Raw genomic sequence first — 23,156 nt, 5'->3', positions numbered from 1 at the left:
ATATCAGCTGGGAAGACAGAAGAACCAACGTCAGTGTGCTGAATGAAGCAAAAACATCAAGCATTGAAGCCTTCGTCATCAAGAACCAACTAAGATGGAGCGGTCATGTTGTTCGGATGGAAGACGAGTGTCTACCAAAGCAAGCCTACTACTCCCAGCGTAAAGAAGGCAAACGTAAAAGAGGCGGACAAAAGAAGAGATTCAAAGATGCCTTAAAAGCCAGCATGAAGAAATGTGAAATCGACATCGACAATTGGGAAACCAATGTCAAGGACAGGAAACTCTGGGGAACCATCATCCAAAAAGGAACAGCGACCTTCGAAGCCAACAGATGCACAGAATTAGAAGAAAAGAGAAGTAAACGGAAAGAGAGGCAGCAACAACCAAAGCCCGATCTGACATCTGGAATTACCTGCCCTGAATGCTGAAGAACTTTCAAAGCCAGGATTGGACTCATAACCCACCTGAGAGTTCATAAAAACAACGGAACGTAGACCATCATCTTCGACCTCGAGGGATAGCCACGATGACGACAAATATGCTGCATAAGAGATTTCAATAAAACTAGTTGCATTATCACTAAAGTGACAATGGTGAGTAAGGTGGGCCTTAATCTGTCGCGCTATCGTGTACCATTTTGGCTGAAGTTCAGTCACAAACAAGATAACAAACGAGAGTTTTTGTATATAGATGAGACGTGCATAAAATACCACACCTGGTGATTTGGCATGCACATCTTTCACACGGGAACCTCAATGCAAATACATGGTCCATACTTTGCTCCCTTCTCCAGTAAATGTTATGTTTATGCTCATGCAGCAAAAAGCTGAAAAAAAATTGGCTCTTGATTTTGATTCTTGAATGTAAATCAAGGTTGAATGAATAAAACCATGAAAATTGAAAGAACAAAATGTAACTCCTCTACTCACTAACAAATATGGCCCCTTGAAATATATTTAAGGGTAAGGTATTTTTGAAATTGTGGGCAGTTAATGCACAAAGATAGACACAAAAAGCTGGAGTTACTCAGCGGGTCAGGCAGCATCTCTGGAGAAAAGGAATAGGTGATATTTCGGATCGAGACCCTTCTTCAGACTGAAGAAGGGTCTCAACCCGAAATGTCACCTATTCCTTCTCTCCAGAGATGCTGCCTGCCCTGCTGAGTTACCCCAGCTTTTTGTGTCTGTCTTCGGTTTTAACCAATATCTGCAGTTCCTTCCTACACAGTTAATGCTCAATACTTATACTTTTGATCACTTTCTTAAAATAGGTAATGTTCCATGAATCCAACAGTCCCAAGTACAGTATGACCATTGGCCTCTCCTGTGAATAATGGTCACTTTTTGATTAGGTCAATAAAGTGTTGGCTATTTTGATTGCATGGTAACAAACAAATATTTAATGGGTCACATTGCACTTATAAGACAAACATTTACGCAGGTATTTTTTTATTGGTATGCTGACAAGGAACTTTCGAAAGAAAGACACAAAATGCTGGAGTCACTCAACGAGCTAGGCAGCATCTCTGGATAGGTGATATTTCCACTCAGGACCCTCCTACAGTCTGAAGAAGGATCCAGACACAAAATATCACCTATCCATGTTCTCCAAGGACGCGGCCTGACTTGTTGAGTTATCCAACATTTTTTGCCTTGTTTTTTATTGCTTTTTGGAGTCTGGACATTGCTGTCAGGGCCTGCATTTATTGTCCATCCCCTTTCATATTTATGCTTAAAAAGGTAAGTCACCTTCTGAACTTTTTCAGTCCGCTGAGGAAAGGTACTTCCATGTTATTGTTTAGTAGTGAGTTTCAGGCTTCAGATATAATGATGATGAAGGTAAATCAGGATGGAGTGTAACTTGGATGGGGACTCAGCAGATAGGGGAGTTCCCATATACCTGCTGTCCTTTGTCCATGTCCTTGTTAGTGATAGAGGTCAAAGGTTTGGGGAATGGGTCCGAGTAGCTGGGACAAGGAACATCAGTGTATTTTGTGAAGGGCACACACTGCAACCACTCAACCGATGGCGAAGAAAATGAATGCTTAGGGCAGACTGTTCTGTCAATGGGAACTCAACATATACAATTCTTAAGTGATTGAACAGGCTAGATGCAGGAACAATGTTCCCGATGTTGGGGGAGTCCAGAACCAGAGGTCACAGTTTAAAAATAAGGGGTAGGCCATTTCGGACTGAGATGAGGAAAATATTTTTCACCCAGAGAGTTGTGAATCTGTGGAATTCTCTGCCACAGAAGGCAGTGGAGGCCAATTCACTGGATGTATTCAAGAGAGAGTTAGATAGAGCTCTTAGGGCTAACGGAATCAAGGGATATGGGGAGAAAACAGGAAACCGGGTACTGATTTTGGATGATGAGCCATGATCATATTGAATGGCGGTGCTGGCTCGAAGGGCCGAATGGCCTACTCCTGCACCTATTTTCTATGTTTCTATGTTTCTACGTTCTACGATTATTGTCGGATATCTTTGTGCATGAAGGTTACTTAATACTCCACGTTGTTGATACCTTGGTGTAGGCAGGCATGAACTGTTTAATTTGCCATGGAGTTTAGAGAGATACAATGTGGAAACAGGCCCTCTGGACCACCAAGTCCATATGGATCATCATTCACTTGTTCACACGAGTTCTATGTTATCTCGCTCTTGCATCCACTCCCTTCAAAATGGGGGACAATTTATAGAGGTTAATTAACCTACAAACCCGCACGCCTTTCGGATGTGGGAGAAACAGGAATACCCAGAGGAATCCCACGTAGTCACAGGGAGAATGTGCAAAGTCCACATAACTGTACCCGAGGTCAGGATCGAACCTGGGCTTCTGGCGCTGTGAGGCAGGAGCTCTACCAGCTGCGCCACCGTGCCGCCCTGAGTTGTGAATGGAATGGAACATTGTGCAATCTACTTCTTGTTCTTGTTGATACCGCACCAACCGCCATTGTTGGGCTACAAACGTGCGGTATCATCGGCAAGTATCCCCTCTTTGAAGATCATAATAGAAGAAGGTCCTTCATGAAGAAGCTGACATTTATGGAGCTGAGGATATTGCCCTGCACTGACGTCCTGAACTGGGATAATTGACCTCTGACCTCCACATTCTTGTGTGAAGTTTGATTCCAATGACTTGACTTTTGTCCCTTTGATACCCATTGATTTTGGTTTTACCATGGCTCCTTGATAAAACACATTCAGTCAAATGCTGCCTCTGTGGCAAAGCAATTACTTTCATCTCACGTCACCACTCCACACGATGAAGCTACAAACCAAACTGCATCGATAAGTGGGTTAATGGAGATTAAGTGGTACTTGATAGCTCCGATGACAACTTCTATCATGCAGCTGGAAGCTGAGCGGGATAAAGAGCAAAGCACCTGCCCTTGTAGCCCTGGTATCCATGTGGCTGATTCATTAACTTCCTGGTTACTGAAAATACCATGACGTTATTAACGAAGTGGGTGGTTTGATGGTGTAATTTCCTTGACTGCTTGTGAGAGCATATATGGAATTTGCATGCTGCTTGGAGGTGCTATGATGGGTTGCCTGAACATATATCCTCTCTGTAAGAGAGAGGGTCCAGGGCATGAATATAGATCATTGCAACAAAGCTGTACAATTTAGCTTAGAATGTTCGCCCATCCTGGGCAGTCCCAGATTACTTCCTAATTTACCAAGTTTCTTAAAACCAATAATTTAAGTACATTTCACTGTTTATAAATAAAGTTAATGAGTGATTGTATCCCTCTTACTCCTTATCATATTAGACAATTCAATGCCACTTCATCACTATTTTCCATTAACCACAGATGCGTCAATTGCAAATTTCTTTCCATTTCGTGGAACTAAGTGTCGGGCCTAATTGAAAATTACTCAGATTTTTCTCTCATTTCCAGTAGTGCACATGTCCCTGTTCCTGTTTATTCCAATCTTTGTTTAAGCAGCACAGTGATGCAGCTAGTAGAAATGTGCCCCACAGCGCCAGAGACCCGGGTTCAATCCTGACCTCGGATGCTGTCTGTGTGGAGTTTGCACGTTCTCCCTGTGATCCTGTACATTTCCCCCGGGTTTTCTCCCATATCCGAAAGACATATGGGTTAGTAGGTTGATTGGCCTCTGCAAATTGCCTTTAGTGTGTAGGGAGGTGATGAGGATGATTACATAGAACACATGTGAACAGGAGATTAATGTCGGCATGGACTAATTGGGCCAGAGGGCCTGTGTTTTCATGCTGTGTCTCTAAACTGGAACAATCATGAAAGTATTGGAACTATGATACAAATGAATGAAATTGAACAGTATTTTGATGTATGTTTTGCATTGAACTGACATGAATCCCAAATAATCATTCACACTCTTTTTCCCTCCCTCTGTTTACTCTAGATCCTTTAAGCTGCACTCAATTTGGCCAGTCCTACCAGAATAAAGATGTTTGGAAACCAGAGGCCTGTCAAATTTGTGTGTGTGACGAAGGAATAGTACTGTGCGATGAGATCACCTGTGAGGATCTACATAACTGCGAAAGACCGCACATCCCATTTGGAACTTGCTGTCCTGTGTGTCTAACTGATGAAACAAGTGAGTACGCATGCAGTGGGCAACCCACAGTGTACTTAGTAGAAAACCTATGGACATAAGCTTCCTCTCCTTCTACAATTGCATTGTTCAATTGATTTGCATCTTATTTTCATTTCAAGAAATGTCTGAATAATTTGACCTGATGGTCTTCAACTTGAGACGTAAAAATCATGTTTTTTTTCCCTCAATAAATATTTATATCCTATCATAGGCTAAGATAGGCTTTGTGACAAACTTAATTCAATTTCTCTGTTAAGCTGGAGGTTGAGGGGAGACCTAATGGAAGTACTCAAAATTCTGAGGCACAGATAGGGTAGACAATCAGAACCTTGTACACCCGGATGGAAAAGTCAAATATTCCAGGGGACAGCTTTAAGGTGAGAGGGGTAAAATTTAAAGGAGAGATGTGAGGCGACTATTTTTGCACAGACGGTGGTGAGTGCCATGAACATGCTACAGGTTTGGTTGTTGGGGCACATATGATGGTGGCATTTAAGAGACTTTTGGATAGGCATATGGACATGCAGGGAATGGAAGGATGTGGTTATGTGCAGATAGATAGGCAATGGTCTTTCCATCAAATTTGGCACAGACATTGTGGGCCGAAGGGCAGGTGCTTGTGCTGTACTGTTCTATGTTGTTCTATGATCTAATGCTTAGGAGCAGATCATTCAATTCCTAACTAGCTGTTCATCTTTGGTCCACAATGGATAACTGTACTCATTGCTTCGTGCTTAAAAAAAACCCCTGCATTATCTGGTAACCTTTGGTACCCCAGGGAATTCATGTTTACCTTATATTTTTACGACCCAATATCTAATGAATCTGTTGAATCTCTAAGGCACAATTCTCAGAAGTACATACTATATTCTGGATAAGATCTAATGTGGAGTTTATATTGTAATTGGTCAATACGCCCCCTGACTAAATATTTTCCCTGAATATTTATAGTAATGGAGTCATTCAGCATGGAAACAGGCTCTTCGGCCCAACTTGCCCACACCGCCTAACAGGCCCCATCTGCACTAGTCCCATCTGCCCGCATTTGGCCCACATCCCTTTAAAGATATCCTATCTTTGTAATCCATCACATTTCTTTGAACATTTGACTTACTAATTCCACTGGATCAAGACATGTTTGAGAAATTATCTACATCGAAGAATGCTGTTTTTACATTCTCCGCCTGCCGTTTTAAGAAGAACAGTGAAGAGTAAACTGAGTTTATCGGAAAACATTTTGTTTAAACAGGCCAGGCACATTCCAATCAGTAACTCTTGTGGTTTTTATGTACATGCCTACAGCTTTACACAAAAACTACATAACATTAAGGGATGCTAAAATAGCTAATGGGTCAATGTTACATGAGCACAATTAACATTCCACCACAACTATAAACATTTTAGGACTGTTCTAATTTAGACAGAGCAAAAATGAGAAGCAATCACCTTAATGGAAGCACATGGAACTGAAAAATTAGATGGAAGTTTGAATAGATTTAATGAATGTAAAAGCTACTCCCTAAAGGTACAAGGCAGTGCAGATTATTTCTTAAATGGTTAATTATTCTAACTTCCATGAAGCATTTACACGTATTTCTGAATTTGTGCAGCTTTTTACCGCATCCCAACAGATTTTTTTTTGTAAATCTAAACCTATTTTAAAACATCATGCAATTACAGTAAGAACTTTTTTACTTTCTGATCTTCAAAGGAGTGGAACAGCTGGGAAAAAAAAAGCTTCCATAGACCTGCAATGGTTGCAAAGACGAATTAGGTTATAGCTGTCGGATCTCAATGTTACTGCTAAATGAGAGAAACATCCAGCTTCTGAGTTTTCAATAATTATCCTGAGTGTAAGGACATAGAGACTCTCTAAAACTAAAATGTTTGTCAATCTGACTGAAGTAAAAAGTTGTTTTAAAGCTTTGGTCCACCTCAGGAGTTCTCTTTGGAATCATTGATAAAAACTAAAGTCACTGTGTAAATAGACTATAAAGGAAATGCACACAACATTTCCTGAATATAAGGAGACATGAGGAACTACGAATGCTGGATTCTTGAGTAAAACACAAAGTATTGGAATAACTCAGTGGGTCAGTCAGCATCTCTGGAGGAAATGGATAGGTGACGTTTCAGGTTGGAACATTTTTTCAGTCTGAAGAAGGGTCCTATCCACTTCCTCTAGAGATATTGCCTGACCCACTGAGTTATTCAGGCACTTTGTGTTTTCCTGAATACATACTCATTTTAGGTGAATAATTCATTCCGAGCATAGTATATTGGTTACCACTGATTCTGATTCCACTAGCAATAATGAAAATAAAGCATTTCCATTTCAAAAATTCTTCCTATATCAAACGACAACATTGAGAGTAATTAAAGAAAGTCACAAAATGCTGGAGTAACTCAATGGGTCAGGCAGCATCACTGGAGAACATTAATAGGTGACTTTTCGGGTTGGGACCCTACTTCAGGCCATTATTAATTTATATTAAATTATTAATTAAATGATTAAAATATTAAGTTAATTTATATCAAATTGTTAAATTATATTAATTTATATTAAATTAATTATAATTAATATTAAAAATGAGTTATTAATTAGTTTACATCAACAGGGCTATAGTCTCTAGAAGCAGAAGAAATGAGAGATAAAACCAAATTCTAATGGGGGTTTGGACTGTAGATGTCAGGACAATGTTTCTCTCGGCTGTAGATAAAACTGTCCCATAAAAAAGGATTTGGTGTTTCTGGACAGGGATGGAAAGACATTTCTTTACCCAGAGGAAAATGAATCTTTAGAATCGTCTTCCCGAGAGGAATGGGGAAGCTCGGTCACTGAGAATCTTTAAGACAGAGATCAGTGTGTCTTTGTGATTTTACCTGAATCAAGAGATTTGTAGTTAGCGGACAGATGTGGTGCTACTTCTTCTTCTTCTTTCGTGTCCATCATCCATGTTTCAAATGTTACATCACTGTCATTGTCCGCCCTGAAAAGGGTGCAAGCTTCCGGTGACAGTCAATGGGAGCCATCACTTGTGCAATAGACGATGGTGGTAGCAGAATTAACTCAGGACACTTCCAGTTTCCAGCCCCGTGACATGGACGCTTCTGCTATGGGGCCAGATGTGATGCTGAGGTAAACTATCAGCCTGAGCGGGGCACCATCGACTGAATGGCCCATAGATGTTCCTTCTTATATTCTCTACAACCAAAAGCAAATCATAGTATCAGGAGAGACCTATGGATAATTTGTTTTATTGTTTAATTCTGGAATAAGACTTTACTTCTTGGAATGCAAGAGGCAGAGAGGTGATCTTATGGATGTGTATAAAACCATGAGGGGAATAGATAGAGTGAATGCACAGGGGCTTTTACACAGGGTGGGGGAATTAAGAACCAGACGGCATGTTTCAGGTGAGAGGAGAAGGATTTATTAGAAGCCTGAGGGGGCAACTTTTTCACTTGGAGGATGTAGAGTTTAATGGCATGATCTGCTAGGCGAGGTAACTATGGCAGGTGTTTTAATAGTCTTTAAAAGACACTTGGGCAGGTACATGGACAGGAAAGATTTAGAGGTATATGGACCAAATGCAGGCAAAGGGATGTATTTAGATAGGTCATGTAGATAGGGCCCATAGATTTGGGCCAAAGAGTCTGTTTCCATGCTGTAATACCGAGAAATTGTCTCACTCTGAAAGTCCAGCACCAGGTAACTAATGTGCCTGCAACATATGCTTGAAAGTGATAGCCTGAGGCTCATTGGACTAATTTACCAAAGTGAGGAAGCCTGATGCAGATTGTTCACCAAGGTAGACACAAAATGCTGGAGTAACTCAGCGGGTCAGGCAGCATCTCTGGAGAGAAGGAATGGGTAACGTTTTGGGTTGAGACCCTTCTTCAAACGAATGTCAGGGGAGGGGGCAGGACAAAGATAGAATGTAGACAGTAAGGCTAGTGGGAGAACTGAGAAGGGGAAGGGGATGGAGAGGGAAAGCAATGTTTATCTGAAGTTATAGAAGTCAATGTTTATACCGCTGGGGTGTAAACTACCCAAGCAAAATATGAGCTGCTGTTCCTACAATTTGTGCTGGGCCTCACTCTGACAATGGAGGAGACCCAGGACAGAAAGGTCAGATTGGGAATGGGAGAGGAAGTCAAAGTGCTGAGCCACCGGGTGATCAGGAAGGTTAAGACGGACTGAGCGGAGGTGTTCAGCTAAACGATCGCCGAGCCTGCGCTTGGTCTCGCCGATGTAGAAAGATTTGACACCTGAAACAGAGGATACAGTAGATAAGGTTGGAGGAGGTGCAAGTGAACCTCTGCCTCACCTGGAAAGACTGTTTGGGTCCTTGGATGGAGTCGAAAGGGGAGGTAATGGGACAGGTGTTGCATCTCCTGCAGTTGCAGGGGAAAGTACCTGGGGAGAGGATGGTTTGGGTAGGAAGGGACGAGTGGACCTGGGAGTTTTGGAGGGAACGGTCCCTGCAGAAAGCAGAAAGGGTTGGAGATGGGAAGATGTGGCCAGTAATGGGATCCTGTTGGAGGTGGCAAAAATATTGAAGGATTATAAGCTGGAAAATTTGTTCACCAAGGCCTTGGAAAGTTCGATCTGCTCTGAAATAGAACTGTCACTTGGGTAAGTGGATAAATGTGCGGTTATCCACTTTGGTGGCAAGAACAGGAAAGCAGACTATTATCTGAATGGTGGCCGATTAGGAGAAGGGGAGATGCAACAAGACCTGTGTGTCGTGGTACACCAGTCATTGAAAGTAGACATGCAGGTGCAGCAGGCAGTGAAGAAAGCAAATGGTATGTTGGCATTCATAGCGAGGGGATTTGAGTATAGGAGCAGGGAGGTTCTGCTGCAGTTGTACAGGGCATTCGTGAGACCACACCTGGAGTATTGCATACAGTTTTGGTCTCCTAATCTGAGGAAAGACATTCTTGCCATAGAGGGAGTACAGAGAAGGTTCACCAGATTGATTCCTGGGATGGCAGGACTTTCATATGAAGAAAGACTGGATACACTCGGCTTGTACTCGCTGAAATTTAGAAGATTGAGGGGGGATCTTATAGAAACTTACAAAATTCTTAAGGGGTTGGACAGGCTAGATGCAGGAAGATTGTTCCAGATGTTGGGGAAGTCCAGAACAAGGGGTCACAATTTAAGGATAAGGGGGAAGTCTTTTAGGACCGAGATGAGAACGTTTTTTTTCACACAGAGAGCGGTGAATCTGTAGAATTCTCTGCCACAGAAGGTAGTTGAGGCCAGTTCATTGGCTATATTTAAGAGGAGTTAGATGTGGCCCTTGTGTCTAAAGGGATCAGGGGGTATGGAGAGAAGGCAGGTACGGGATACTGAGTTGGATGATCAGCCATGATCATATTGAATGGCGGTGCAGGCTCGAAGGGCCGAATGGCCTACTCCTGCACCTATTTTCTATGTTTCTATGTTTCTAAGTCCAGTTGGCTGGTGCCAGCCAGCAGCGGCACACGGACTTGGGAGGGACACAAGTGCAGACAAATTGACAAGCTATTGAATGAACTTCCAATCTTTCAGTGCTAATGCAGGAACAATGGTAAATTCAGACTTCGGCTTTATAATCACAATAGTTCTCTGAATAATAAAGAAAACAATTGCAAGAAAGTAAAATAACACGTAAGTATTCGATACATTCATAGATGTTCTCATAATTGTCGGTAATAAATATATAAAATAAGTTGATAATTAAATGAGGAGTAGTCTAATTTAATTTCTGGTTTTCTTTTTGCAGTAGGTAGAGGAGAGAAGGTAAGAACTTTTCTTTCACATATTTAAATCAGTGAAATGCAATGTTATTTCTAGAAGTGGATGAGGATTGTTTTGTGACTTTGACTTAAAGCTATTTGGAATAAAATTTGTCCTGGGAAGCAATAAAAAAATAGGGGTTGGTGCATTGGCAGTCCGTTTAACATTCTGCCAATGGTCAATGAAAATCAGTTATAGTGTGCGACCAGATGCTGAAACAAAGAAGCTTTTCACTGTACCTCGGTACACATGGCAATAATAAACTAAACTAAACTGACCGTCTGATGCCAGCACTCAAAACAACTTTCACCCCTTTGTATTCTGCTTCTTCATTTCTTACATTAATGAAAGGAACATCATTTTTTTGACCGTTTTCACATGAGAAAAAAACCTGAAAACACTTTTTTTTTTTAATGAGGTGTAGCTTATTTTTTAATATAAAATTATGGTCTAACAACTTCTCTGGTTTTAGACACAAAATATTCAGTGTTCTTTTTTAATTCCCTTTGGATATAAATTTCACATCTGTGTAAAATTATTTTTAAATATTTAATTTATTAATTTTTTTCTGGCTTATCCTTGTGTGTATTCTCACGTTTATTTTCACTCCTTGCAATATATTTAAGAACTGTCTTTTATTTTCTGGATTGATGACTGTAAGAACTCTTAAGTGTGAACTCAGGAGGACTTCAACAGATAATGATTGACAGCAAGTTATGTAGAGAAAGGTAAAATTAGTGTCACTGAGAATTGTAGATTGGCAGAGATCACATTTAATTCACCATGGCTTGTGAATACCTGATTAATGTAGTCGATAGTTGATAGTTGGATATTCACAGTGCTTGTTATAGGAGCCATTAGCAGCACCTGGAAGTATCTCTGCTACTGACTACACGATTTTGTGAAACAAAATTGCATTTTCCATGCACATTGCTCTGGTCAAAAAAACACAAATATTAAAGTAATGCGTTATTTTCAACCTTTATTTAATTGCACCACTTAGAGACACCGGTGTCGAAATCGATGAAAGCATTTACAAAGAGATTTATACTTACCTTATTATCGTTTCACGTTATTTAAAAATATTATGTGGAAATATAGAAAATCAAAATAAGAATGATTAGAAAGGATAGAAGATTTGTAGCCTTAGTTGTAAACCTGTTTAGATAGGGTCACATTCAATGTCTTTCATACATCAGGTCCATTGTAGGATAATACACAGAAAGCTTAGTGGGTTTCCACCTCTGTAGAAAGGGTAATGTTTTGAAGTTTAAATGTTTATTGATTTACCTGATCCTTCCATCTATATACTAAAACTCTCGTTTGTTATCTTGTTCGTGACTGAACTTCAGCCAAAACGGTACATGATAGCGCAACAATTTTAGGCCCACCTTGCTCACCATTGTCACTTTAGTGATAATGCAAGTAGTTTTATTGAAATCGGTGTTATATTTTTTAAGTTATTCACATTTTTAAGTTTAAAAGGAGGGGAGTGGGGGAGAAGGGAGAGGGGAGGGGGGGTTGAGGGGAGGGGGAGAGGACAGGGTGCTGCACCAATGCAGGAGAGGTTTGGGCCCAACGGGTCCACGGTCTAATTTTGAACTAATATTTTCCCCTCTCTTACAGGGACAGAAAGGTGAACCTGGGGATGTCCGCAGAGTGAGTAATTTTAATATAGTCTCATTTCACTCTCACTGGATTTTATCTCTTTCTTAGAATAGCTATTTGTGATGCTGTTGGCAGCAACATTTTTTCAAAGCTGGACATTTAAATGTTTAGGCTTGCATTTTAAGTAATCAACAATTGAAAATTTGAATTAAATGAATGAAACACAGTGAGAAAGTGCCCAGTGCATAACTAAAATGATGATACTGTTCACTGTCAATTTCATTGTTCACTGAAGGTTCACTTTTTTTCACTTTTAACAGGTGGTTGGAATAAGAGGACCTCCAGGCCCAGCAGTGAGTCATATCTTTCTAACTTAGTGTTATAAAAATTGATTTCCTTTCGGGAGTCAAATGAGATCACTTAAGGGCTGTGAGAATGTCTCATTTGTGTTAACAAATATAAACCTGATATAGAACCATAGAAACATAGAAAATAAATGCAGGAGTAGGCCATTCGGCCCTTCGAGCCACCACCATCATTCTATATGATCATGGCTGATCATCCAGAATCAGTACCCCGTTCCTGCTTTCTCCCCATATCCCTTGATTCTGTTAGCCCGAAGAGCTATGTCTAACTCACTCTTGAAAACATCCACTGAATTGGTGTCCACTGCCTTCTGATTCCACAGATTCACAACTCTCTGAGTGCAAAAGCTTTTCCTCATCTCCGTTGTCAATGACCTACCCCTTATTCTTAAAGTGTGACCCCTGGAATATCAATATTCTGATGTGATGCATCTTTGGAGAGTTGCTGGAGAAAATTGGCTGTCATTGTTTCTAAGGGCAGTCACGCATGAAGCAACTTTTATTAATACACCCTGTTCTGCATCTATGCAATTCAAATGCATCCTTGATGAACTTGATGGAAATATATTCATGATTGAGGTTGATTGTCATTATTTGAGGAAGCTCTACAATTTTAGTTGCTTTAGGCAAACAAATCACCTATCCACACATCCTGAAAGTTATAAAATAAACAACTTGAGAACTTTGAAGAAATAGTAATAGTTTTCTTAGTCACTTTCAGTGATTTGAAATTAGGTTACAGACAAGTTGTGAATGATTTGCACTAAAATTGCTCATAACATTTGGAAAACCTATTTTCAGCTATATTATTAAAACACAAGTCAATATTCTTGAATTTGTCAACGATTATTTACTTGAAGGAAAATAGTGGTCCACAATTATGTTAATTTGCCCTGGCCTCTGGTAGTGATTGATGGCAATATTTTTTGTTTGTGACTAATGTAAATGTCTTGAGCATTTCATCTTTGAACAGCAGCACAAACTCTAGTGCAATTTGTGCACCGTTTGGTAATTATAGGTATGTCTGTGCCAGATTGTACGTGCAATGCAAGAATTCCACCCACTTTTTCTATAATTCTGGCAGGGTTTCCAAAACAAATTAGCCAATGCTCAACATTCGAAATACTTAAGCTATCTCTTCAGATAGAAATGAGGTATTCTTGAAGTTCTAGACGTTGGCCACAGTTTCTGCTCTCTGTTGCCCCTGTTTCATAAAAACACACAATATCTGCATCTAAAGATGTTGGTCCACAAAATCATTATAAATTATATTGGTAGTTCAATGGTTATACCACTTCATGGGTGATTGAGGAATCTAGATAGATGATCTGGAGGCACATGTTTTTATGGGGGACTTAAGTACAGCTAATTAACTAATTTTGTCTAATAGCTGACACGGATTGTTAATTTAAAAGAGCTATCCTATTCAAAGGTTTCAAAGGTCTGTTTATTGTCACGTGTACCAATTAAGGTACAGTGAAACTCGATTTACCATCCAGCCATACTAAAAAAAAGCAACAAGCACGCAACTGCATAAAAGTTAACATAAACATCCACCACTGTGGATTCCACATTCCTTACAGTGATGGAAGGCACTAAAGTCCAATCTTCTTCCTTCTTTATTCTCCCGCGGTTGGGGCAGTTGAACCATCCGCAGTCGGGGTGATCGAAGCTCCCGCAGGCAGCGATCAAAGCTCCCGCTTCGGGGAGATCGAAGCCACCACGCCGGGCAATCGAAGCTCCCGTGATCGGGGCGGCCAAAGCTCCTGAAGTTCTGAACAAAATCTATAATTCCTATCCATTCTACAAGTAATTCTAGTCGACTGCAATGTCTGTGAAATTGATCTCTGAAAATGTCTAGCAAGTGAATTTGGCCTCTGAAAAGACATTCAGTTCAAGTGCAATGAAGGATGGATGATAAATTAGGACTAGCCGTGCAGTCCAGGATACATTCAAAAGAAAGACAAATGACAGCACAATGTGTCACCCGTAATGAGAACATGACACGTGCTCTCTCGAGTTCCTACTGTGGAGCTTTTTGACTTTGATGTTGGCCACTGGCCTTCCATGCTTTATTAATTCATCTCTGACTCACTTAGAAATGGTTACTCTTTGGAAAGATTCAAATATTTCTATGGCCATTGCACCATCTCCATCAATTGTGTGCATTTTTGAATATTTATTTTAAAAATGCACAAAATTGATGAAGAGACGGTGAAATTATGAAAGGCAACTAAGACCCTAGTTAATGAAGAAAGGTGGTTAACCGCTGTGGGAAGAAAAGTATATTCCCTTTAATTGGAAGTAATCTTAATAACTTTAGTTTTGATGGACATGGTCACAATGGTTGAATAGTTGTAAATGTCATTAATTACTAATCCTTGTTCTGAAGAATAAAAAGCAAAATGATGTTACTGTGGAGATGAGGAATGCAGAGCCAGATCTATCTTATTTGTTTGCTTGGGCCATTGGACTTTGCATGGGCTTTGCTAGGTCTGGCTCTGTGTTCCTCATCTCCACATTACTTGTATGGTGTTTAAAAGAATGACTTTGGACTATAGTTAGCGTCAATGCCACTTTTCTAGTATAACTATGGTTTAGACTAATTGATAAATACAGTTGTGTTGATTAGTTAACAATTCCATTTATCATTTTAACAGATAACTGCCAAGACGAAAGTAGATGCGTTTAAGGGACCTTAATCTCAATGCTTATTTATTCAACAATTCAAATGCATTAATCTAAGCTCTGAACTTGCTTTTCACCACTAATACATTTATTTTTGTAGGGTCCACCAGGTTCAAATGGACCAAGAGGAAGGGAAGGCACAAAGGGACCAACAGTGAGTAATGTTTTAAACACTTTGAGCCCAGGTTTCATGTTATGATCATGACCATTAAAATAGTCACATTCAGTGCCATTGGCACAGTTAATGTCATGCCAGTATTACAAAATTATGTTATGCAAGTGCTCTAAAGTTGTGGCCAGATGATGAGAGGAAGAATCAAAAAGAGAATTAAATAAAATAAATTAGAAAAGGAGATTATTGATCAAGTCAAAAATTGAATTTAGTCATTTGAATTACATGCAACCATATTCATGTTACGGGAAAAAATAGCAGAGGCAAAGGAGTAAATCTACCAAGACCTCCATGGATTTACTGATGGATATTGATGGCTTGATAGATACAGCAGGCCCTTTGGCCCACTGAGTTCATGCTGGCCATCGATCACCCGTTCACAGTAGTTCTATGTTATTTCCACATTCTCATCCACTCCCTACATAATAGGGGCAATTTACAGAGGCCAATTAATGTATAAACCCGCATGTTTTTGGCACATGGGAGGAAACGGTAGCACGTCGGGCGGCACGGTAGCGCAGCGGTAGAGTTGCTGCTTTACAGCGAATGCAGCGCCGGAGACTCAGGTTCGATCCTGACTACGGGTGCTGCACTGTAAGGAGTTTGTACGTTCTCCCCGTGACCTGCGTGGGTTTTCTCCGAGATCTTCGGTTTCCTCCCACACTCCAAAGACGCACAGGTATGTAGGTTAATTGGCTGGGTAAATGTAAAAATTGTCCCTAGTGGGTGTAGGATAGTGTTAATGTACGGGGATCGCTGGGCGGCACGGACTTGGAGGGCCAAAAAGGCCTGTTTCCGGCTGTATATATATGATGATGATATGATATGAAAGTGGGAATCCTCGGAGTAATTCCACACGTCACTGAGAAAAGGCCAAGCTCCACGCAGGCAGCACCCGAGGTCAGGATCGAACCTGGGCCTCTGGTGCTGCGTGGCAGCAAATCCACCAGTTGGATAATTCCTAGGGTGAGGGTGGGGTGGAAAGTACTTTGCACAGGACATGGGGACGAGCTGTGGAATGGTTGCTTCTGTTGCTGATCTCTTCATAGGTTTTACAGGACAGCATAAATCTGCACACAACTTTTGCCTCTCAGACTCAGAACTCCATCCGCTGAGAGCCCGTACCAGGATAACCATAGCATCAGCACAACAAGCACATCCAAGTGTACGGTGGAGGGGGTTAAGGGGATACCAGCCATTGCCAGTAAATTGAAGAATAGGTTTCATTTGAATTAATTATGTTACTTTAAATGTTTTTAATTTCTTTCATATGCGCATGGGTAACTTTAGTTTAAATGTCTCCGAATGGTCTTAACTCTTGTAAACATCTTATAGACAATAGACAATAGGTGCAGGAGTAGGCCATTCAGCGGTTCATGCCAGCACCACCATTCACTGTGATCATGGCTGATCATCCACAATCAGTACCCCGTTCCTGCCTTCTTCCCATATACCTTGACTCCGCTATCTTTAAGAGCTCTATCAAACTCTCTCTTGAAAGCATCCAGAGAATTGGCCTCCACTGCCTTCTGAGGCAGAGAATTCCAGATTCACAACTCTCTGGGTGAAAAAGTTTTTCCTCATCTCCGTTCTAAATGGCCTACCCCTTATTCATAAACTGTGCCCCCTGGTTCTGGACTCCTCTTGTTTCCTACCTCTTGCGTGTTCAATCCCTTAATAATCTTATATGTTTCAATAAGATCCCCTCTCATTCTTCTAAATTCCAGTTAATACAAGCCTAATCGCTCCATTCTTTCAACATATGACAGTCCAGCCATCCAGGGAATTAACCTCGTGAACCTAAGCTGCACTCCCTCAATAGCAAGAATGTCCTTCCTCAAATTTGGAGACCAAAACTGCACACAGTACTCCCGGTGTGGTCTCACTAGGGTCCTGTACAACTGCAGAAGGATCTCTTTGCTCCTATACTCAACTCCTCTTGTTACGAAGACCAACATGGCATTTGCTTTCTTCACTGCCTGCTGTACCTGCATGCTTGCTTTCAGTGACTGATGCACCAGGACACTCAGATCTCGTCATACGTCCCCTTTTCCTAACTTGACACCATTCAGATAATAATCTGCCTTCCTATTCTTGCCACCAAAGTGGATATCCTCACCATTATCCACATTAAACTGCATCTGCCAGGCATCTGCCCACTCACCCAATCTGTCCAAGTCGCCCTTGATCCTCACAGCATCCTCCAAACAGTTCGCTTAACGGGTCCAAGGTAATTTTGGACGTTTTGAATGTCTATGGTATTGACATATGTTCAGTTTAAAGGGCAGGTTTGACAGCCTGTGAGGCCAGGAGTGGGGCTGCACTGGCTGTCAAAGCCGTTCTGGCAGCACAGTCGGTCTTTGCACTGTCAGTGTAGTGGGCCTCCTCCCAGAGGAAAATGGAGCCTGGGCCTTACTGGAGTCCACCGTATGGTACTGCTTACTGATGGCTTCTGACCTCTGGCAGTGAATGATCTGTCCCATTAAAATGCACACATGAGAGCTGATTCGAAAGTGGAAAATTGCCATCTTAATTAGTTCTTGCAAAAAACAGTTTCTTGTAAACCAAATAGTGTAATGTCACTGACAGGAAAGATAAAAGAAGATGCAATAGAATAGATTTAGATTTATTTTTTTTGATTTAGAGATACAGCGCGGAAACAGGCCCTTCGGCCCACCAGGTCCGCACCGCCCAGCGATCCCCGCACATTAACACTATCCTACACACACTAGGGACAATTGTTTTAAACATTTGCCCAGCCAATTAACCTACATACCTGTAGGTCTTTGGAGTGAGGGAGGAAACCGAAGAACCTGAGTCACGATCGAACCTGAGTCTCCGGCGCTGCATTCGCTGTAAGGCAGCAATTCTACCGCTGCGCCACTGTGCCACCTGTAGGGCAGAAGAGTGCAGTAAAGTTGCTGCTTTACAGCACCAGAGACTTAGGTTCGATCCTGACTACTGGTGCTGACTGTATAATGTTTGTGCGTTCTTCCTGTGACCATATGGTTTTCTCCGGGTGCTCTGGTTTCCTCCCACATTCCAAAGACATGCAGGTTTGTAGGTTAATTGGCTTCTGTAAATTTGCCCCAAGTGTCTAGGCTGCGAAACTGGGATAACATAGAACTGGAGTACGGGTGATCGTTGGTTAGCATCGTCTCGGTGGGTCGAGGGGCCTGTTTACATGCTGTATCTCAAAATTAAACTAAACTATACTAAATAATAGCATGCAATAGAATAATATTTTGAAACTGAAAAGATAATGTAGAGCCATTAGTATGGATTTACAAACTGAAGTTGTGCTTAATCACTATTATCTTTTTCTCCATAATTAACAAAGATAGACACGAGTAATACATCAGATTTAATGTATCTGAATTTTCAAAAGGATTTCAATAATATACCATACAGTAGACTCATGACCAAGTTCAGAATACGAGGAGTCGCGGAAGCTATCAGAATGAAAGCTGGCAATATAGCTGAATAAAATATATAGAATGATTAATCTCTGCTCTGATCCCACCCAAGTTGATTGTCACTCAAGTGTAGATGTGAACTGAGATATGGCCATTATATTCTCTAAATCCATATTTCAGCACCATTGTTCCACTTCTGCAGTTGCTATGAGAGCTATTTCGCATTAAGCCATTCTTTGGATGACCCAATCGAGGACGTAGGAATGTCAGACTTGTCGTAAGCTTCAATACTTTCATGCTGAAGTTATAGAAATGGCCTTATTGTCTTTCATTCCAAAGTTTATGAATCGTTTTTAGTCCCTCCACTTTGAGCAAAGCACTAACTCCTAAAAGTACACAAGATATTTTTATGGATATGGAAATCTGAAATAAAAACAGAAAATGATGAAAAACACTCGGCTGATCAGGCAACACCTGTGGAAAGAGATGCAGAGCTAATGTTTCAGGTCAATGACCCAATGTTTAGTTGGACAAAGGGTCTTTGACATGAAATGTTATCTCTGTTTATCTTTCCACAGATGTTACCTGACATGCTGTACATTTCCAGCGTAATATACGGATAAGCTGGTTCACTTTGCGTAGCATATAAAAGCTTCCTTCCTAATGAGGACTGTAACACTTGTTTTTCTATTTGTGAGAAAGAACTTTGCTTAGAATCATAGTGGAAACAAGCCCTTCGGCCCAACTTACCCACACCGACCAACATGTCCCATCTACACTAGTCCCATCTGCCTGTGTTTGGCCCATACCCCTCTAAACCTGTCCTATCCATGTACCTATCCAAATGTTTCTTAAATGTTGTGATAGTTGTGACTTCCATAGGGATTAATAACTACTTTGGCAATGCAACCAAAATTTGGAAAGATATGTGTTTTTATTTTAATTCAATCAGTGTCTAATTTCAGGCAGAAAGATTTCTATTAGCTGGCGATTTGTCATTAGGTTGCTTATCCGTCGTAAAGCTAGTTCATGCAAGGTGATACCATGTAAGCCTACAAATTAAATCAAAGCATTGCATGTTTGCTGAAACTTGAATGTAACCCTTGGTTTCAGGGTGTGTCTGGCCCATCTGGAGGTGATGGGGTACCTGGAATTCCTGGACAACCTGGTCCCTCAGGGCCACCTGGACATCCCACTCATCCTGGCTTTCAAGGTGTAAGTACTTCAAAGCCTAATGTTTTCAGTAGATCCTCACAGAACGTACAACAGCTCATATAATTATCACGACTTTGCACTTTAATTACCGGGCAGCGGAAATGATCGTTGTTGCCTTTCATCATCTTTGACAATTCCAAAGTTGTTTGATTTACTTGCAGACTGCAAGATCATGCAAGATCAAGCAACAGCTTTTGCCCCATTTCACTTCACCCTCTGCATAATTGTAACACATTACGGCAAGGAAATGCATTGAGAAAATACGCAAAACGTAACAAAGAAGAACTGCAGATACAGAATGCTGGAGTAACTCAGCACGTCAGGCAGCATCTCTGGAGAAAATGGATAGGTGACGATTCGGGTCGGGACCCTTCTTCAGACCTATCTATTTTCTCCAAAGATGCTGCCCGGCCCACTGAGTTACTGCAGCATTTTGTGTCTATCATTAGAAAATACACAAATTGTCTGCCTCTATATTTTAAAGTGTAGGCATTTAGCCAAACTATTTAGACATGTTTGTGTTTGGGAAACCTTAAATAAGAATCTTAATGACACTGAATCTGGATCTAATGACACTGAATCGGTCTTATAAAAAACAGCTGAATTTCTCATTTTTGTGAACTCCTGATCATGAACATAAAACAGTTCTGCCTGATTTGTTTGATCTAACAATTGTTCATCATATATCATTCCACTTGAAGCAACATCAGCCTATGATGTTAACCTTTGTGTACCAAATTTAAAGCATTTGAAAAAGGCCCAATATTTATATATTTTTTAGTAAGTATTTACCTGAAGCAAATTTTCTGCATTTACATTTTCTTTTCAGGTTGCAATAGACCATCAAAGACAAGTTTTGATTTTTAAAAGAGAGTCAATAACAAATTGTTGTCTTCTATTTTAATTATTCGACTATCCCTTAGTAACACCTTGAAGCAAGGCTGCAGCATTGTAAACCTGATTCTCTGGTCTCTCGATGCTATATGAGTCTTTGTGGAGTGCCCATAATGGTGAACACAGGCTAGATAGAGCCAATATAGAACTTCGCTTCTCACTCTGCCCTATGCATGGTGACTCTTTGCATACTTGTGTTTTGTTTGCGAGTACGTGCGACAATAAAAAAATCAATCAACCAATCAATCAATTAATTACTGTTGATGAATTTTAAAGTTACCTGCAGAATCATGGAAGACACTATTATTATTACTGAACTGACCATTGATGAGGTAGGTAGGAGTTAAAGTCTCCTTCAGCTTTTTGGCCTATTATGAACAAATATTTTAAGAGCTTTAACTGTAATTTTGCATCTGATATAGCATAATCCCATCACAAAATAGATAATATTGGCAAGCAATATTTATTTCATGTTGGAAATTAATTTCTCAAACATGACTCTGAAGAAGGGTCTCGACCTGAAACATCACCTATTGCTTTTCTCCAGAGATGCTGTCTGACCCATTTAGTTACTCCTGCTTTTTGTGTCCATCTATGATTCCATCAGAGTTGGCTTATTCAGCTATTGTCCAGAATACATTTTACGATTCTCTGTTGCCCAGTTGTGCATTCTTTTGTTCACTTGGAGGATTAGTGTGACTGCTCTGTTTCTTCTCACACAGCAACTTGCATCTCAAATGGCTGGTGGTGATGAAAAGTCAAGTTTCCGTGGCCAAATAGGAATGGTGCCGGGAGTTTCGGTAAGTCCGTTGTTAAAATGTTTGTGAAGTGTTTTCAATGTGGTTTGGTTATGATGAAGAGTGCACAAGATAATTGTTTTCAGAGAATAGATGACCTTAAGCAAACCAGAAGCTAATCATAATCATACTTTATTAGCCAAGTATGTTTTGCAACATGTGAGGAATTTCATTTGGCATACAGTCATACCAATAAAAAGCAACAAAACACACAAAATACATTTTAACATAAACATCCACCACAGTGACTCCTCCACATTTCTCACTGTGATGGAAAGCGAAACAAAGTTCAATCTCTTCCCTTCTTTGTTCTCCCGCGGTCGGGGGCCTCGAACCTTCCATTGACGGGACGATTTTGACTCCCGTAGCCGGCGGTCGGGCCCTCCTCGTCGGGGCGATCAATCTCCTGCATCGGGGGGGAATCTCAGCTCCCTGGCGCTGGGAGCCGGTCGGGGTCGGTCGAAACCTTCTGCATCGTTTGGAGCTCCTGACATCGGTCTCTACCCGAGACTGTGAGCTCCTCGATGATGAAATCCGCAGGCCGTGTTTGGAGCGTTGATCCCAGGCAAGGGATTGGCCCCAATGATAAGTCCATGGCCCCGTGGTGAGGCTCAAAGTCAGTCCCGAGCAAGACCTCCAGCTCCACGATGTTAAGCCACAGATCGACCGGAGACACGATCTGGAAAACAATAGCATCTAAGGCAAGGTAAGAAATTGAAAAAAAGTTTTCCCTGACCCCCCCGCCAACACCCCACATAAAACAAACCAGAGAACATTAACACATACTTTTTAAACACACTAAAATTAACTAAAAAAAGACGAAAAAGACAGACAGACTGTGGGCGAGGCTGCCATCGTGGCACTACCCTTCCTCTTATAATGCAAAACATACTTGGCTAATAAAGGTTGATTATGATTATAATTATAATTTGCAGCAATATTAGGAATATCATACCTTGTATGCATATAAGGATGTAATAAAATAGAAACTGGGAACTGCAGATGCTGGGTTTAAAAACCAAAACAAAGTGGTGGAATAACTCAGGGGTTCAGGCAGCAACAATGGAGGAGAACATGGTTAGGTAACATTTCAGGCCAGGACCCTGCTTTTGAAGTTTTTGAAGAAGGGTCCCAACCCAAAACGTCGGCCAACCATGTTCTCCAGAGATGCTGCCTGACCTCTTGATTACTGTATCTCAGCAGTTTGTGGATTAATTTTGGATGTAACAATATGTACCTAATGTGGGGAAAATATGTCTAAGCATAAATGTCTCAGGAACATTGTTTTAAATCTTTCATGAAAATCACGATGCCTGGAAACTGGTAAACTGTAAACGTAAACTGATAGGTCTATAATCATCATTTTTATGAATCCATGATCAGGTAAGATCAAGTATTGTGTGGGAAATTATTTAATGTGGGTAAATGAATTTAGATGGGAGAATTCAGAAATTCAACAATATGGAGAAAAAACTGTAACATTAATTTTCCATTTGCAATCATCAATATGAAACACTTAAAAGGTTAACAGATTTTGTGAATACATTTATAGGAAAGGTGATTCGATGTACCTATTTGTTTAAATGCTACACAGGCTATTCAGTTCAAATCTCATGGGATT

General features: G+C 40.7%; 1 protein-coding gene across 1 annotated transcript in view; it reads left to right on the top strand.

Moving 5' to 3' along the window:
- Positions 1 to 23,156, top strand: part of LOC144596024 (uncharacterized) — a 239,457-nt gene that overhangs the window by 99,800 nt on the left and 116,501 nt on the right. The window contains exons 2-8 of the mRNA XM_078404094.1: positions 4,395 to 4,589; positions 10,367 to 10,383; positions 12,007 to 12,039; positions 12,309 to 12,341; positions 15,142 to 15,195; positions 19,743 to 19,844; positions 21,461 to 21,538. Coding sequence (XP_078260220.1) covers positions 4,395 to 4,589; positions 10,367 to 10,383; positions 12,007 to 12,039; positions 12,309 to 12,341; positions 15,142 to 15,195; positions 19,743 to 19,844; positions 21,461 to 21,538 — 512 coding nt within the window. The remainder of the gene's footprint in view (positions 1 to 4,394; positions 4,590 to 10,366; positions 10,384 to 12,006; positions 12,040 to 12,308; positions 12,342 to 15,141; positions 15,196 to 19,742; positions 19,845 to 21,460; positions 21,539 to 23,156) is intronic.

Source organism: Rhinoraja longicauda, chromosome 8, assembly GCF_053455715.1.
Source record: "Rhinoraja longicauda isolate Sanriku21f chromosome 8, sRhiLon1.1, whole genome shotgun sequence".
Classification (NCBI taxonomy): domain Eukaryota; kingdom Metazoa; phylum Chordata; class Chondrichthyes; order Rajiformes; family Arhynchobatidae; genus Rhinoraja; species Rhinoraja longicauda.
The sequence above is the reverse complement of the archived record's forward strand: the minus strand, read 5'-3'. Positions and strand labels throughout refer to the sequence as shown.